The following is a 15,492-nucleotide window of genomic DNA, read 5'->3' as shown; positions in this document are numbered from 1 at the left end:
AAGTCAACGATAGGGAACAGAACTTTGTTATTACCGTCAATAGTTCTTGAACAAACCATTAACAATACACGGTTCATCTTGTATATGGGCAAAGGTATGCACCAAAAACGGTTTCTAGTTTCCCAGGACAAAAAGATCAACCCATTTTCTAGCGTGTGCATTATGTTTTGCATCTCAAGTTACTGCTTTCTAATTTTCTTCTACCAGAAATAGTTCTCTTACAGCAGCAAATTACGGAATTCCTTTTTTGTCACCCTGTAACTGTTTCCAGACAGATGATTGTTCATTTAATCGTTCCTCGCTATTGAACGTTCAAGGTAATTCCAGGGACGGTACTGTAATGATAATTTAATTTTTCCGCTGTGCCGAATATTGTTGTTTCGAAACTTAGTTCAGTGACCCGGCACAGTCAAGGTTAGAAGCTCGACGAACTTAACCGAAAATATCATGCAATCTTACCTATTAAATATCAAAACTAGTTCAGTTAGTTTTACTACCTGTCCGTAACCTTGAACAGCCTTCTAGGTCATTGAACCAGCCCACGAAGTGCGTCTTGTCCAACGATAATCGGTACCACTTCATTTTGAAATCGAATTTGTCCTTGGGAACGCCATAGTTGCGCCATCTATGAAGGAGCTGGCTCTACGACGAACCGAATCTTCACCTATGAATCTCTCGCGCGACAATACCGCAATACATAATCCACAAACGAAAACATTCGAATCAGCTGTTCTCGTGCATGAATCACCTGGGGTATGTCGTATGCCGTTTTAATATTTTATGGCAACGAGAATAGCATGTTAATGGGAATGCGAAATTTCTTCATCTCTTATTGCACACGCTTACCTGGAACTTGTTCGGTTGGTTACAATTTGTAGAAACGTCGCATGCTAATTTATGGAAACTTTCCTCTGCATATAGAAACAGGCTTAGAATGTTTCTACGTGTTCATATTATGCAAACGTGTACAAACATAAACAAATGGATGTACAAATCGCTCATGAACACTCTTTTAAGTCGGGCGGAATTGTTCTGCGCAATAAAATGCGACTCATGCTAACTGTACTTGCGGCAAATGCCAAACGAGAGCGCGCAGAAAAGTTTCAAATTCAAACTATAGCACGGATTCATTAGATATCGATAAACTCGCATGGTTCGTTAATAATTTAATAGAATAATTAAATGGAATGACGTTGTAATGAGTATTGTCTTGGAAATTCGTCATATTATAATAATTTGTAAAGAAATTCATTTTGAATAGCGTGACTCAAACTTTGACATTGAACTACCGCGCCACAGAGACGAAGCTTGTCACGCGGTCTACCGCAGAAGTTGATGGAGGTTAGGTTCATCGATATTGTCAGCCATAATATAAACAAACTGCAATGATACATCATTGAATCGCTATAAAGGGCGAGGGGGCACGGGGCAGAATGTTGTCGTTTTTACGAAAAATATCAGGCGGGAGAAAGATAAGAGATGGCATTCTAACAGGGAACGGAATGGAGGTTACCGAAAGTTATCCTAATCGAGCTGTAGCCTCGCAAGCAGACATCGAGCTAAAAGAATCCATTTATGGCAAGTTCAAACGTTAAATTCATTCTAAATCCACCACGTGTATTAGGACCCCCCTGTAGATTAATTGTTATCACGTACAAACTAACCAGTAATCTCTCTGCTCTCTTAAGTCTGTTATTTGTTGGTTTTGCAACTGATTAGCCATTTACAATTTACATTTTTAAGTCACATGTTAAATCAAGGTCGCTTAATACGTTGTTAAAACTTATATAATCAAAGTTTTACTTACACATTATCTTCATAAAACAAAATTATTCCAGATTTACTTCGAACGATCAAAGACCCTGAGAAGCCTCAAACTTTGGAACAATTGGACGTTGTCTACGAAGACTGTGTAGAAATTTCCAAACAAACACCTGGAGGGGTATCTGTAATACGCATAGAATTCAATCCTACAGTTCCCCATTGTACATTGGCAACATTAATTGGTCTTTGCATCAGGATTAAGTTAGAACGGCAATTAACAGCTCTTTTCAAGTTAGATATATTTATTAAGAAAGGTGCTCATTCAACAGAACAAGAAAGCAAGTGTCATCTATTATTATAAAGAACAATAAAATATTACAATCTATTCATTGAACTTTTATGTTTCAGTAAACAAACAAATAAACGATAAAGAACGAATAGCAGCCGCTATGGAAAATCCGAGTTTAAAGGAGTTAGTAGAAAAATGCATTCAGGAGGAAGAATGAGCTTCTGAGTGATTTTATGGTGCTTGGGTTACAATGTACTCTGGATAGTATATTGTAGGGCCTGGATTATTTTTATATAATACACAATTAATGGACGTTGCAAACTATATTGCAGCAGAGAACCAATTTTATTTAAAGATGAGAAACTATCCTCGTCCAACGTTACAGAAAGTCATTACGATTACATGATCCGAAGTTTTGTTATATTGATCCATAAAGTTCATATAATTGTAAAGCATATTATCCTGTAAAGTATATAGTATCATCTAGGAAACACATTGGCAAATAATATTGGCAATATATTTTTAGAGCGACGAACCTTGAGTTACCAATTGACTTAGAACAATTATTCTTTGTTTAGCACCGCAACAATTATTTGCCAGTGATGTGTATGTACGGAATTGACTATATTTAACTATAAACAAATCATAAAAAGTACGTGCATGCTTCTGTGTGTTTTATTCACCTTTGGTACATCATCCAGTAACCGAACGCTCGCCGAAGACCGGGTCTATTCTGACCCGCAACGGAAAATTTCACAATCCTACAATTGCGTTCCATACATACAAAAGAAAGTCATTGACCCGAGCACAGTACAAGATTTAATCGTTCGAAACATGTTCTCTCATAAGCGTATGCTCATTTTCAGTAACAATGACTCATTCCTAATCCCATAACGACATTACCTAGATAAAAAAAAAAAGAAAAAGTAATCGAAACCTCTTCAGGAGGAAACAGTCATGAAGGCATTAATATTTTCCAATCAACTCGGTGATTAAGATCGCAAGGAAGTCAACGATTCCGTGGCGGAAGGACAATTCCTTTTCGAGAGTCAATTGCTTGCGACAACACTGATCCCGCTGCAGAAGAAAAACGAATTCTGTCTCCGAAAGCCGGCGGCTTCGAGGAAGCTCGAAGGTAACGGGTGAGGGGAACGATCAGTGAGAGGTGCTGGGGCAAGCTGGGAATTATCCAGGGCCCCTTTCAGGCCCCCGAAGATGTTCCCCAGACGGTCGGGTGGGAAGAATCTGGGTTACTCGAGCCAGAAGGGAATGTGGGCCGGCTATATACCGGTTGCAGGCTCGTACGCCGCAGTTCATTCTTCTTTCTCGTCGCGATCGACAAGTCGTTGACGAGCTTTGCGTCAGCTTTGGCCCAGCCGAAAAGCACACGGACAGCCGAGAACGGGACGTAACACCAGCAACCAGAGAATTTCCCGTCAGTCGTACCATTTCACGACACCATTCGGTAGCTTCTCTCGATTCGGTGGGATCTCGCGAGGACCTAGCCTAAAGTAAAGGGACCGAGGAAGTATCAGCGGGTAAGTGCACCCGGAGAAATCGAAAGCGACGACCTCACGATCGAACGGTCGCATCGCATGACCTGCGCAGAAATCGCCGGTAGCTTTCTCTTTGCCGATCCTTCTTCGTCTATTAACCGTTTTCGCGCGTTCATCCGCGGTTGCGCGCCATTTCCGTGCGCTGCGTGCGCATGGATTCAAATCGCTCCGCAAAGGAGAAGTGTTTAATTAAGTAGATTCGTGTGCTTCGAGACGGCATAGAACTGTACAGTGACGTATTTTTAGTAATTTCGATTCGATAACTTGGTATATTTCGTTCTTCGGTGGGCAAAACGCGGAAATAAAAATGCTACATTTCGGGAGGAGTATGATCGATTATTGAAGGAGTTACATATCGGGCATGCGTGACCGATTTATCTATAAAAGGGGCGAAGAATTGTCGCTTGTTTTATGAAAGGAATCACCTAAAATACGTTATTGATTTTATTTTATATGTCCACTCCTATGTTGTAAGCCTAAAGTAATAGCGGGACAACTATCACGACTATGAGCGTAAGAAAAGGTAATTCCTTTAATCGCGAAGGAACGGCTATGTTTCACCGTTTTTTAATTGGACGACGTTGCTCAAATTTGCTACGGCAAATTAATTTTGCTAAAGCTAAACAAACTATCGTCCCCTTTGTCTCAACGAACAAAGGAGTTCGTAATGGAAGTTCCCCCTAATTAACGATACCTTGGTAGATTACCTTTAATTAACGACCGCCACTCTGATAGACGGGCGTAGCTGTTTTTCGTTTGTGCTCGCCAAGGCAGTTCCAGACTCGTCACCTTTACCAAATTCGCACTATGAGAACCATCTGGCCCGTTCACACGCTTTCCATATTCAACAGGTTCGACCAACGACAACACTAACACACCAACAATTACGAAACACAGCTAGAACGATGTTTAGAAATATTCTCGTAAAGAGCAAAAATCGTTCGCGCGGCATTCGAACGGCCGACCATGTCTCAGGATCTCTAAGTTTTAGGTAAACATCCTTGTTTTGAAGATCGCACACTTTCTCTTCGATCGGCGAGCATAGAGGTTTATCTTCGGAGCGGTACTTTCCTTGCGTAAGATCGGTACAAGTTTTACGCAACGATGTAACTTGCAAAGCACGTGAGGCATTACTTCGAGTGGGAATTCATTACGGCTAGATCTTACGATATCTCTGTAAAAGGGAAAAAAGGAATGGAACTTGCTCTCCTCCCAGACTCGTCCCGCATAAAATTCACCTGCACGAACGAATGCTGCCGCGGGGGGAAATACTGCTCATCATCGATCGTGCCGCGATGATCAAGTAAAAGTTATGAAGGAAAAAGAAGAAGAAGAAAAAAGAAACACGAACAAGAGAAGCAGGCAGGTTGCCCGGACGTGCACCTTACAAGGAGAGTGGGTCAGAGCACCCGAATTTTCAGTTAGGAATTCAAATGCTGATTGACAGTTACTTTCGGGACCGTTTTTCTCACATGCTGATCTGGTTTCGTATATCGGGCTCGCACAGAATAATAATTAACGACATTGATTACACTTTCGACGTTTACGACAAATTACATTTGCGAGTCTTGTGTGCACTGTTCACTTTATAAATATATTACAAATACATTCGGTTACGGTATGTGAACACCGATTACTGCGAATCCGAGGAAAGATTTAATCTACGATTTCATTATTACAGAATAAATACGCTAAAATAAAGATCGATATCCGCCATCGCGTAAGTGCCCATTGACCCACATTTGTAGAGGTATTATGAAGAAGTAAAACATTACCGAAGAACTTCATCACTTTCTCTACACAATTTTTATTTTAACGTTTGCCACTTCGTTTAACGATTCGCCGTGTCGGATAGATTATGTCGGAGATATATTAATATTCTTTAATCTGTTTTAGATTATTCGGTTGAATCGGAAATTTAAATTGCAAATTTAGATCGTGTTTAAAGATTCGAACTTGGTGCACAGGGTGGCATTTTCGAAATTCGCGGCTAACGTGACGAAAAATAGAATGCTCCGCTGATTTGTACGTATGCTCTACCTTGATCAGGGCGAAAGTCGAAATCGAATCAGCACCTGAGATCATTTTCTTCTTTTTTTTTTTTTTCAACGAACGCATCGGCACACACTACTGCTCGCTTTTTGTATCACGGTACTCGTCCCAAATACGCGGGTATGCAGCGTGCTTGTCGCCGGCAGTCCCAGGAGCCGTTAAGAAAGACGCAGACACAGCCAACTTCGTAACCGGCCGATATAAAGCCGGCCAGATAACGGTTCCACGGGCACACATGCGGATACGAAATAAACCCACCGATCTCTCCCTGTTTCCCTCTCCTTTGAACTCCGCTTAACCCTGGAAACAATATCGAGAATGCCGGGAAACTTATCTAAATCCCACATTGGAACGTTTTCAAGTAGGGCACATGCTTCGACGTCGCCCGTAGCCCCGAAGATAATGACAATGACACCGGAGAACGCGAACCTTTATGGAATGTAAATTAAGCACAAAAGAGAATACGAACAGATTAACGCGCTCATTAATGTCACTTCGTCTGCGTATATCAATATTTTACTTCTTCAAGCTCATCAAATAGCTCGATTGATTTAGTTTTTATTTAAACCCGGGTCAAAGTGGACCCGACCACCGCAGTGTCCTGCTATAACTGGACGCAAGCATGCAACGACTAATGTACCTAGCCATAAAATTAATTTTTGTACCATCGGTACTGTATTGATCGGTGAAAATGATCTAATACCATTTTGTCACGCGTTTCCTTTCGAAAATATTTGTATGTTACGGAGAGAGAATTTCGAAATATAATGTATGAATTATCTCGGGTAAGCCGGCGTGAACGTTAATCAAAATTTCCGTGTTGACTAACCGGAAAATGTACGGCGCCGTTCGCTGCGCGAAAAAGCAGGACAATAATTATTACGCAATCGGGGTAGTTGTTAATACAATATTATGACGAAATTCTCATCCGGTCTAGGATCGTCTATCTAACACCTTCCGCACGAATTACATGTTGCAACATACTCCGACTGTAAAATTCTGTCGCGTCTAAACATGAATTTTCACTCGGTACTCAATTGATCCGCGAACAATTCCGAACTGAATCTACGAAATCCGTCCAGAACAGTGGTTTTCGATGTAGGAAGAAAGAAAGGAATTTTAATGTCTCTATTAAATTTGCGGTTGGCAGAGCAAATGCATTACGTCAACCGGTAATTGGCGCTATTCCGCTACTCCAATACAATCAATGGGTTATTACCACCCAAAACTATTGCAAAAAAATTACACGGTTCGTCGACTCATGCTCGTCCAAACGGTAATCAAAAGGGTTTCGCCTTTTCGCAACTTCCAATTATTTCCTTTATAGCTCCTGACCCTTCCTGGATAGTGGAGCACTCGCGCGATCCAGGTGAACGGCCGCGGACACTCTAATTTTTAGCGAAAGCAATCTCATTAAGAGCAGGATTCCATTAAGCTCCCTGCTGCTCGGAATTCTAAATGCGGGTCATTGTTATTCAATACGGTAATCGAACACGAGCAGAAAGAATAATGCAGGAAACTGGTTTATTTAAATTACTAGAAAGCACGGCATCAAGATCATTGAATAATTGTCCTGACTGTCTAAGACGCGACTTCCTTTTCATTAACTGAGATTTTACATCATACTGCCGCTTCCTTCAAATGCTATTAATATTGTGTAGCAATCGTCGCTGACAATGGTGATTGGTAGTAGCAATTGAGTTCTAAATATATCATCATATGATTTTATATACAAAGTGAATTGTTAAGGATATACGTTGGTTTCTATTGAGAGGTAATTGTTCAGATAGTAATCAGCAAGCGTTCAGACGTTCAATTAATAGCGCGGTGTCAGCTAGTGTCGCGGAGACGATTTAGAAAGTTGCAAGACCGTCGAGCAGCGAGGAAAGTTAACGGCGCGTTATAAAAAACGTCGACCTGTTGCAAAATCCTCGCGCATTTTTCACTGTCGTTGCCGTGAGAGAGGGATCCACCGAGAAGCGTCTCCTTTCCTTCTCGGATCATAATTCACTCCTGAAAAGTCTCCTTTCACCCTCAACAAAGATTCATTCCCAGGGAACTTTTACCTACTAGAGATTCGCGGAGGAAAATCATCTCTTGAACGCTTCCTCTTATCGAGATGAAGATTGAAACAAGATCCTCTTCCTCTATGCATTTTTTTCCTTGAAACTTGAGACTGGAAAAGCAAAATGTCGACGACCGTTAAATCTTTTTGAGCTTTTATATCAAATTGGAATAAGTGATAAATTTAACCACTGCCTCAGAAATTGAATAATTTTCTTCTTTTTTAAGAATCACAAACATGAGAACATTATGGCTGCTAGTGCTCCTTGCATGCGTCGCAGTAGACGCTCAACGTCGACTTGCACTTCCTGATCCACGCAGTTGCGCCAATCGTGAGGATCTCTTCATTTATTCTTCTAATATTTTTTCTTCGTCAAATAATCAGCGTAAATTGAAACGATCTTCTGTTTCAGGGGTACGGCATGCCACATACAGAGATGCCAGAGGTGTTGCACACTCATACTTCTTCAGTTGGGAACATCAACCGACTAGAAGCCTGGAGGTTGACTGGCTCGATGCTCGTAACATTTGCAGAAGGCATTGCATGGACGCAGTCTCTCTCGAAACTCCACAAGAGAACGAGTTCATTAAGCAGAGAGTTGTTCGAGGTAAATCACGATTAAAAATCAATTTAGTCGATGCGTAGATTTCACTTTGTTTTTCGTATTACTTAAACATGTGGCCTTTCACAGGAAACGTGAGGTACATTTGGACGTCCGGACGTAAATGTAATTTCAATGGTTGCGACAGGCAGGATCTTCTGCCGCAAAATGTTAATGGGTGGTTCTGGTCTGGTTCGGGAGCCAAAATTGGCCCCACTACGCAACGTAACTCTGGTGATTGGAGTCACACCGGTGGATACGGTCAGCCGCAACCTGACAACCGTGAGGCAGCTCAGGTACTTAATTCTAATTACTACGAAATATGTTTAAGTTACTATTCTTAAAGGTATATAATGAAATGTTTGCATTGTAGGGTAACGATGAGTCCTGCTTGTCAATTCTGAACAATTTCTACAACGATGGAACGAAATGGCACGACGTGGCTTGCCACCACCGAAAACCGTTTGTCTGTGAGGACAGCGACGAGCTTCTCAACTTCGTGCTTTCCAGAAATCCCGGCATTCGCCTTTAAAATTCGCGCAGCAGCTTCTGTTGTTTCTTGAACGTTCAACGTCTGGAAGCATTCGATCGTAAAAACTTTTCCAGCAAAACTTTCTGTATCATAGTATCATGTTTGGAATAAATTCGCTCTGTTTCTTCGTTTTTTGTAAACTAAATTCGAATAAGTACTTATTAAAGAAAATTCAGCGTCACGTCAGACGATGAACAATCAAGAATTGTGTTAGATTCTTTAGCTGGTAGAAGCTGTCTATCTAACTGTAACTTTTGTACCCTTTTCTATAGAAAATAAAAAGCATTTTTCAATAAATTTTAGAGTTCGTACGTTGTTTTTCTGTACAGAGTAATACGTTATAATGTTTTTAAAAAAACGTTTATTTTATTCCTTATTAGTACCTCTCAGTTTACACCTTTAAAGCATACTTTCGTGGAGGAAAGACAGACCTCTTGCGTATCTCTTTTGGAGTCTTTTTGTTGGCTTGGTAAGGTGTTAGTGCTCTTCTGATGGCTCTAGTTTTCTTTGGCCTCAAGTCCAAAGGCTTGTACTTCTTGTTTTTGTACAAAAGACGCAAATTCTCCTTCTGCTTTTGATGCATGATAATGTATACTCTAGCGATTTCTTTCCTCATAACACGGCTGAAATATAAAATATCAATAATGTCAATTAACATCAATATATTAAAATTGATGTACATGGTGTTTAATTATATGTGTCAAACATTTTAAAGGTCAATTTTGATATTTCAATGATTAAATTTAACTAATAACATTACATAAGCCTACTCTCAATTTTTTCTTACCTAAAATCAAATTTTAGTGATGTTTAGGTTATTTTTTAAAGATTTTTTAATACCAAACTGATTCTCTTTGTTACCCAACTAAATGTTTCCTAATTGTAAATAATGCTCTATTGCGGTGTTCTAAAAAGTTACGTGACTAGATGAACGAATTAAAAATACAGAATTTATACATACATCTTTGAAAGTTTAGAGGCAGCACCTCCAGTGACCTTGGCCACACGGAGATTTGTCAGCTCTGTTTTGAGCTCCTCGAGCTTTTTCAAAAGCTCCTTCTTATCCTTCGCCCTCATCTCTGTGCACTTAACCTTACCCTGAAATAAACAATCACATCACTATTTTATATAGATCACTTTTTAACACGAAAAATTTTAACAAGTAGTAACACATGTTTTCGTCCATGTTACTGTCAACGAAAACAATTTCGAAACTTCTCGGTAATATTAAGTTCAGACAAAAATAGAATGATTTTTCCACGATCTTTAGTCGTTATTAAGTTTTAATCAATATCGTTATAAGTTAGTTAGGAAATATCAAACATTAACGATAAGAAATTCTTAGAATTTTCGTCCAGCGTTAAGGAAAAGGTTATGTGTACAGGTTGTACACCGTACAATGGAAAAAAATGTATATGTATTTCTATTCATATTGCACTAAAGAAAATTATAGCAGGATTGATGTAAGGCGATTGATGATGATGTTTTAAGTAAAAACGGATTTCCACTAATTCACTAACCATCTTGCGGCAATCCCTCTTCGACGGAAAAAGAAATAAGGAAGAAAATCACGAATAAAAGAGACGGTTAGATACGTGTCTCTATAATAAAACAAATGCACAACATGCTCCATCTAGCGGGTGAGATGAACATTTCGTTGAGCATAGAATATTTTTACAAAGACAAAACTCCTGCGCTCTTCAAAAGTCAACTTACAGTGGGTATGCGTCTTTAAGTAGGCCCACTATGTAATAACAATTAATTACATATCTGACACAACAATTATAATTTTTGTATAACATTCAGTTCATAAAATTATGTATGTACAATATTTGATATCCGTTTTCTATATTATATTTTATATATTACCGTGTTTCTTTTAAGAAGTGGCAACGCTGCACGCTATATGACATTATGTGCAATTTCAAATTTTGAAATGGATTTTATTTTTTGTATACTTACTAAAATAATTACTCCTTCGGTAAGGAAAATGTTTTATATTGTTTTGTTTACGACTACAATGTTAAGATAATTGCAAATGTACAATATCATAGTTTATATTTTCCATACTACAAATTGTATACTTCCAGTCTTTAATTATACGTTCATAACCTAACAAACAAGTTTCAACTTTTGAACGTCAATTTGGAGGTTATATCTTGAAAAGGTTTTAAAAATAGTTATCTAAAATATTATTGCACTTAAAAATGATATTTTTGATTGATATCATGAAATGTTAATTTTATAAATTGTCGCCTAAGGAATCTTCGTTATGATACATATATTGATGTACAATAAAGAAATAAATGCTGTTATTTTTAAATGATTCTGTTAATAAATCTCTTTAATAGCACCTCCGTATTTTTAATAAGTATTGTTAAGAGATATTACTTTAATGATGACTGGTGAAAATGAACGTGGACTTCTGGATGATGTTCTATCAAAGGTATATAGCTGAAAGAAGTAGAAAATTTTGTATTGCAGATGAAAAATAATACAATTATACTACATGCAATAGAAATTTGTTCTGTTGAAAATGAATAGTTGTAACAGATAGAGTACTTGAAATTTTATTAACAAGTTGGTCTTTTAATATTGGTATAATGAATATAATTAATATTAAGCCTAAATCATTTTTTTAAGGGAATACAACGTAATGAAGAACAACGTAAGATATGGGCAAACTATCGGCAAGGTCATGAGAAAGTTGCAGAGGCGTTACTTACATTTCGAAAAGATTTATCGGTAAATTGTATGGTACCGATAGGGAGAGGAGCATTGATGAAAGGAAAGTTAATTCATACTAATGAAGTGCTCGCTTGTCTTGGTGATGGATATTTTGCCAAGTACAGTGCCGAAGGTGCAACAGCACTTTGTGAAAGAAGAATAAAACGTATGTTTGCTCATATACAAATTTACATAAAAATGTGATCATGGATATTTATTAATTATTCTGTATTATTAGATGCTGAAGAAATGTTAAAAAATTTAAGCGGTGAAAGAGACTTGTACGAGACCAGAATAATGGCACTAGAGAATGATCTTTTTGGAGATTGTGCTGGTAGTGAAATTGTAGAACACTGGAACGAGGAGAAAATTGAGGAATGGAAAGGTAATTTCTTGTATTTTATTAAAATTTTGAGCAAAATATTATAAAATCATTTTAATTTCTTTTTTGCAGTGAAACATAGAGAGAGGGAGAAGGAGTACCATCAGAAATTAGCTAAACTTAAACAAGACGAAAAACCGAAAATTGAAACAGAGGAGGATCTGTTTCACAGACTTGATCAGCTTGAACTAGAAGAGGAGTTAGCAGACGAATTTAATAGGTGTATTTCTCGTCATTATTATTTTGATTATTTTTGCCCATATTAATATTAAAATACTCGTACTACTTACTATTTTCATATAAAATATAATATGACTTACAGATTGGAAGGTGAACACTATGAACTTTTTGGGGAAGAGTTAGAAGAATATTCCTATGAATCAGGGAGTTCATCTGAAAGTGAGGAAGATGATTCTGAAGAAGAGAGTCAACAGAACAAAAAAGAAGTAAAAGGGAAGCAGCAGGACAAGCAGGAAGAAAAAGAGAAACAATATAGCAAGGAAGAAGAAAAAAAGAAGCAACAGGAGAAAAAGGAAGGAAAAGAGAAGCAACAGGTCAAGAAAGAAGGAAAAGAGAAGCAACAGGACAAGAAGGACGAAGAAGAGCAGCAATTAAAAAATAAAAACGGAAAAGAAAAACAGCTAAAAGAAGAAGAAAAGGAAAGGCCATTGAAGAATGAAGAAAAGTTTAAAGAGCAAGTTAAAATTGAAGCTATGAAGGTTAAAAAGTGTGTCTCATTTGCAAAACTAGATCATGTAAATAAACAGAATGTTGAGCAATCAACAGAGAAGGAAGAAGTCTCAGAGGAAGATATTCTTCGCATAGAGTTTAGTCATTCTAAGAACATTCCAGTCACAAGGTCGGAAAGGGATTCAATTGAAACACCAGCAGACATTTACAGAATATACTCGAAGCCTAAATCGATTTTAAAAAGATCTCCGAATGATATACCACCTATTCGGGATCCTCCACCAGATTATAGCACAGAGGAAGAAGAAGATGTGTATGAACACATCGACAAGCCTTCTACATATGAATCAGTAAGTATTTGACATTAGTTTTTTCATTGTAGCATTAACTTTACACTAAGTCACTCTTCTTAACGTGACTTTTCAATTTTCAGGTTGTAAGAGATATTAAGGAAAGAGATACAACGATAACAGTAGAAAATGTTCCAAATACAGGAAAAGAAACTCGTCCGATTAGCAAATTCAAACGAGATCGCCAGCTGAAGAGATAAAGAATAGTGTTCTCAATGCAATTAAAATAAATAAAGAACTGTTTGTAATAAGACTCTTCCTTTTATTCTATTCCTGTTTCTAGCATGATGTGTGAAGAATTTAGAAGAACAGACAAGTCGTAGGATGAATGCCTCTAAGAGCAATTTACGATGGTACTATAATGAAGTGTTACTGTAATAATAGACTGCGACCGAGGCAATCTTTATGAACGGTCAATGGGATGTTAATTCATTCAGTTCCAATTACTGTAATTTTATTGATTGGCCAGTGTGTTTATATAACTCTCGAGGCATTGACATCAGATATTTTCTTATGACAACTGGAAACGTATTCGCACAATTCAATCTTATTCTAAGAAGTATATTTATTTCACATAAGTATTTAAAACTAGTAAATTATACAATTTATTTATTGAGATTATATAATTGATTATATTACAGTTGACTTAATATTGGCATTATTTTCTTGTCGGATTGTTTGACGGCCGTCAGTCATTTTACTGTAATAGTAATTGACGCCGACTGAGGAAGAGAGGAAAATAATCTCGCTCTCGAGGTTCCTGATATTGCGAAAGGTTTCATACACGTTATTAGCTCGAAGATGAACCGAAGGTATTGTCTCGGAAAAATTTGTACCACGGAAGAAGACCGACGGCAATATGAATACACGGGGACAGCTAAGTATCATCCGTTATAATGGTTTTCGTCATCCTAATAAGGAAGAGCAATTGAGTTGTTTTGAATCGTTCCTGGAAACCGAGAAAGATGATAACTGGAATTTATCAAAATTACAGTCGCACTTCCACACGATTTCACGCTGCTATTATTTTATATATCATCTCTCCTTTTTAATGGTGACTGTGGAAATTTATGACTGAAGTTTTTACAATTTTTCTAAAAATAAAGATACATTAAATTGCAAATTATAGAAGTATAAAAGAAAGTTCGAATAAAAAACAATTGAATCTTTTGGCGACAGCGGGTCTCGAACTCTGGGCACTTTTCTAAGAGTCATTGAACTAATCATAGAAGCCAATGCAATTATAGCGAATATTTGTATGCAGACAGGTACAATTATATAATGTTTTCTATTTTTTAGATAAAACAGTTCTTTTGTTATTTCATCATGATTGAAGTTTCTACAATTTTTCTAAAAATAAAGATACATTAAATTGCAAACTATAGAAGTATGAAAGAAAGTTTGAATAAAAAACAATTGAATCTTTTGGCGACAGCGGGTTTCAAACACTGGTCACTTTTTCAAGAGTCATTGAACTGATCACAGAATCCAATGCAATTATAGCGAACGTATGTATGCAGACATGTATAATTAGATAACGTTTTTCTATTTTCCAGATGAAAGAGTTCTTTTGTTATCCGCTCGGATATATCATTCATTCGCTTGGAACGTATCCATCTTCTGGCGTAAGTTAGGCGAATTCATCCCCTTCACCGGTCGACACGCAGGATTCTGATTGCGCAACGTTCCGCGTATCAAACGATCTCAAAATCCTTGATTCACTTTCGATCCTCGATAATCGTCCGGTGTCAAAGGTGGCGAAATAATAGACATTTTCTTAGGCGATGCCTATTCTTTAATTCATTATTCACCGCGCGTCGTTTCATAACGAGCCCGGGAGAAGAAAGATCACTGAAATTCCCTGTACGACCATTGCACAATATCGAAATGAATTTAGAGCATCCTCCTTTGAAGCCATAACGACCTTGTCCATCATGCTCGCTCGAGGAAGATTATCGGGATAGAAAGAGAGAGCTCGCCTCGCAGATCTGTTCGACCATCAAGAAAGTAGAGTAAGATCCATTGTGCAACGCCTTTTGCTATTTTGTCCGATAAATAAACGACTCTCGTTCCGCTCATCCCTCTATTAGCGTTTACTCCGACGCCTGTGCTGGTCGTTAGAATAATTAATGTTTGCGAATGATTTTGTAACGTTCCGACCCGTTTGGATATTACCGGCAAGCTTGATTTCTTCGTAGTTAGACTGCCGAGATTTATGCGAATTAGATCGGCACGGAAGAAATATTTCAGAGACCACGCAAAACACAACACAGAATGTGGTAAATATTTAGAAATTCGAAAGCGAAAGAGATGAGGTCTGAAAGTGAGTTTGAATTGTTCTATATCGAATGCAATGTAGTTTGTCCCTAGGCGCGACACGCTCCGGCAAGACTGTGCCAAATACAGTAATTTCTCCCTAATTCGCACTCAGATTGCGCACAAAAATGGACAATTTTTGAAGAGGAGACACGAACCTTGACAATC

General features: G+C 37.9%; 4 protein-coding genes across 6 annotated transcripts; 3 read left to right on the top strand and 1 right to left on the bottom strand.

Moving 5' to 3' along the window:
- Positions 1-1,259: 1,259 nt before the first annotated feature.
- On the top strand, positions 1,260-2,708 carry galla-1 (cytosolic iron-sulfur assembly component galla-1). The gene is made up of 3 exons (XM_033474471.2): positions 1,260-1,578; positions 1,839-2,102; positions 2,173-2,708. The coding sequence occupies exons 1-3, from the start codon at positions 1,434-1,436 to the stop codon at positions 2,268-2,270; spliced, it is 507 nt and encodes a 168-aa protein (XP_033330362.1). The 5' UTR covers positions 1,260-1,433; the 3' UTR covers positions 2,271-2,708.
- A 637-nt stretch (positions 2,709-3,345) lies between these two features.
- CTL5 (C-type lectin 5) lies at positions 3,346-9,156 on the top strand. The gene is made up of 5 exons (XM_033474469.2): positions 3,346-3,591; positions 7,954-8,057; positions 8,139-8,333; positions 8,418-8,623; positions 8,701-9,156. Exons 2-5 carry the CDS (start codon positions 7,964-7,966, stop codon positions 8,857-8,859), a joined length of 654 nt encoding a protein of 217 aa, XP_033330360.1. The 5' UTR covers positions 3,346-3,591; positions 7,954-7,963; the 3' UTR covers positions 8,860-9,156.
- Positions 9,157-9,203: 47 nt separating this feature from the next.
- Positions 9,204-10,524, bottom strand: RpL35 (ribosomal protein L35). Its single transcript, XM_033474476.2, has 3 exons — positions 10,380-10,524; positions 9,821-9,957; positions 9,204-9,482 (listed from the first exon to the last, which is right to left on the bottom strand). The coding sequence occupies exons 1-3, from the start codon at positions 10,380-10,382 to the stop codon at positions 9,251-9,253; spliced, it is 372 nt and encodes a 123-aa protein (XP_033330367.1). The 5' UTR covers positions 10,383-10,524; the 3' UTR covers positions 9,204-9,250.
- A 188-nt stretch (positions 10,525-10,712) lies between these two features.
- uri (unconventional prefoldin RPB5 interactor) lies at positions 10,713-13,261 on the top strand. Of its 3 annotated transcripts, XM_033474465.2 has the most exons (7): positions 10,820-10,840; positions 11,211-11,305; positions 11,503-11,752; positions 11,825-11,971; positions 12,041-12,188; positions 12,291-13,008; positions 13,092-13,261. In XM_033474465.2, exons 2-7 carry the CDS (start codon positions 11,255-11,257, stop codon positions 13,206-13,208), a joined length of 1,431 nt encoding a protein of 476 aa, XP_033330356.2. In that variant the 5' UTR covers positions 10,820-10,840; positions 11,211-11,254; the 3' UTR covers positions 13,209-13,261. The 3 variants fall into 3 exon arrangements, with proteins under 3 accessions (XP_033330354.2, XP_033330356.2, XP_033330355.2); XM_033474463.2 differs by lacking the exon at positions 11,211-11,305 and having other exon boundaries at positions 10,713-10,840; XM_033474464.2 differs by lacking the exon at positions 10,820-10,840 and having other exon boundaries at positions 10,858-11,305.
- Positions 13,262-15,492: the final 2,231 nt, after the last annotated feature.

Source organism: Megalopta genalis, chromosome 5, assembly GCF_051020955.1.
Source record: "Megalopta genalis isolate 19385.01 chromosome 5, iyMegGena1_principal, whole genome shotgun sequence".
In the NCBI taxonomy this organism is placed as follows: Eukaryota; Metazoa; Arthropoda; class Insecta; order Hymenoptera; family Halictidae; genus Megalopta; species Megalopta genalis.
The sequence above is the reverse complement of the archived record's forward strand: the minus strand, read 5'-3'. Positions and strand labels throughout refer to the sequence as shown.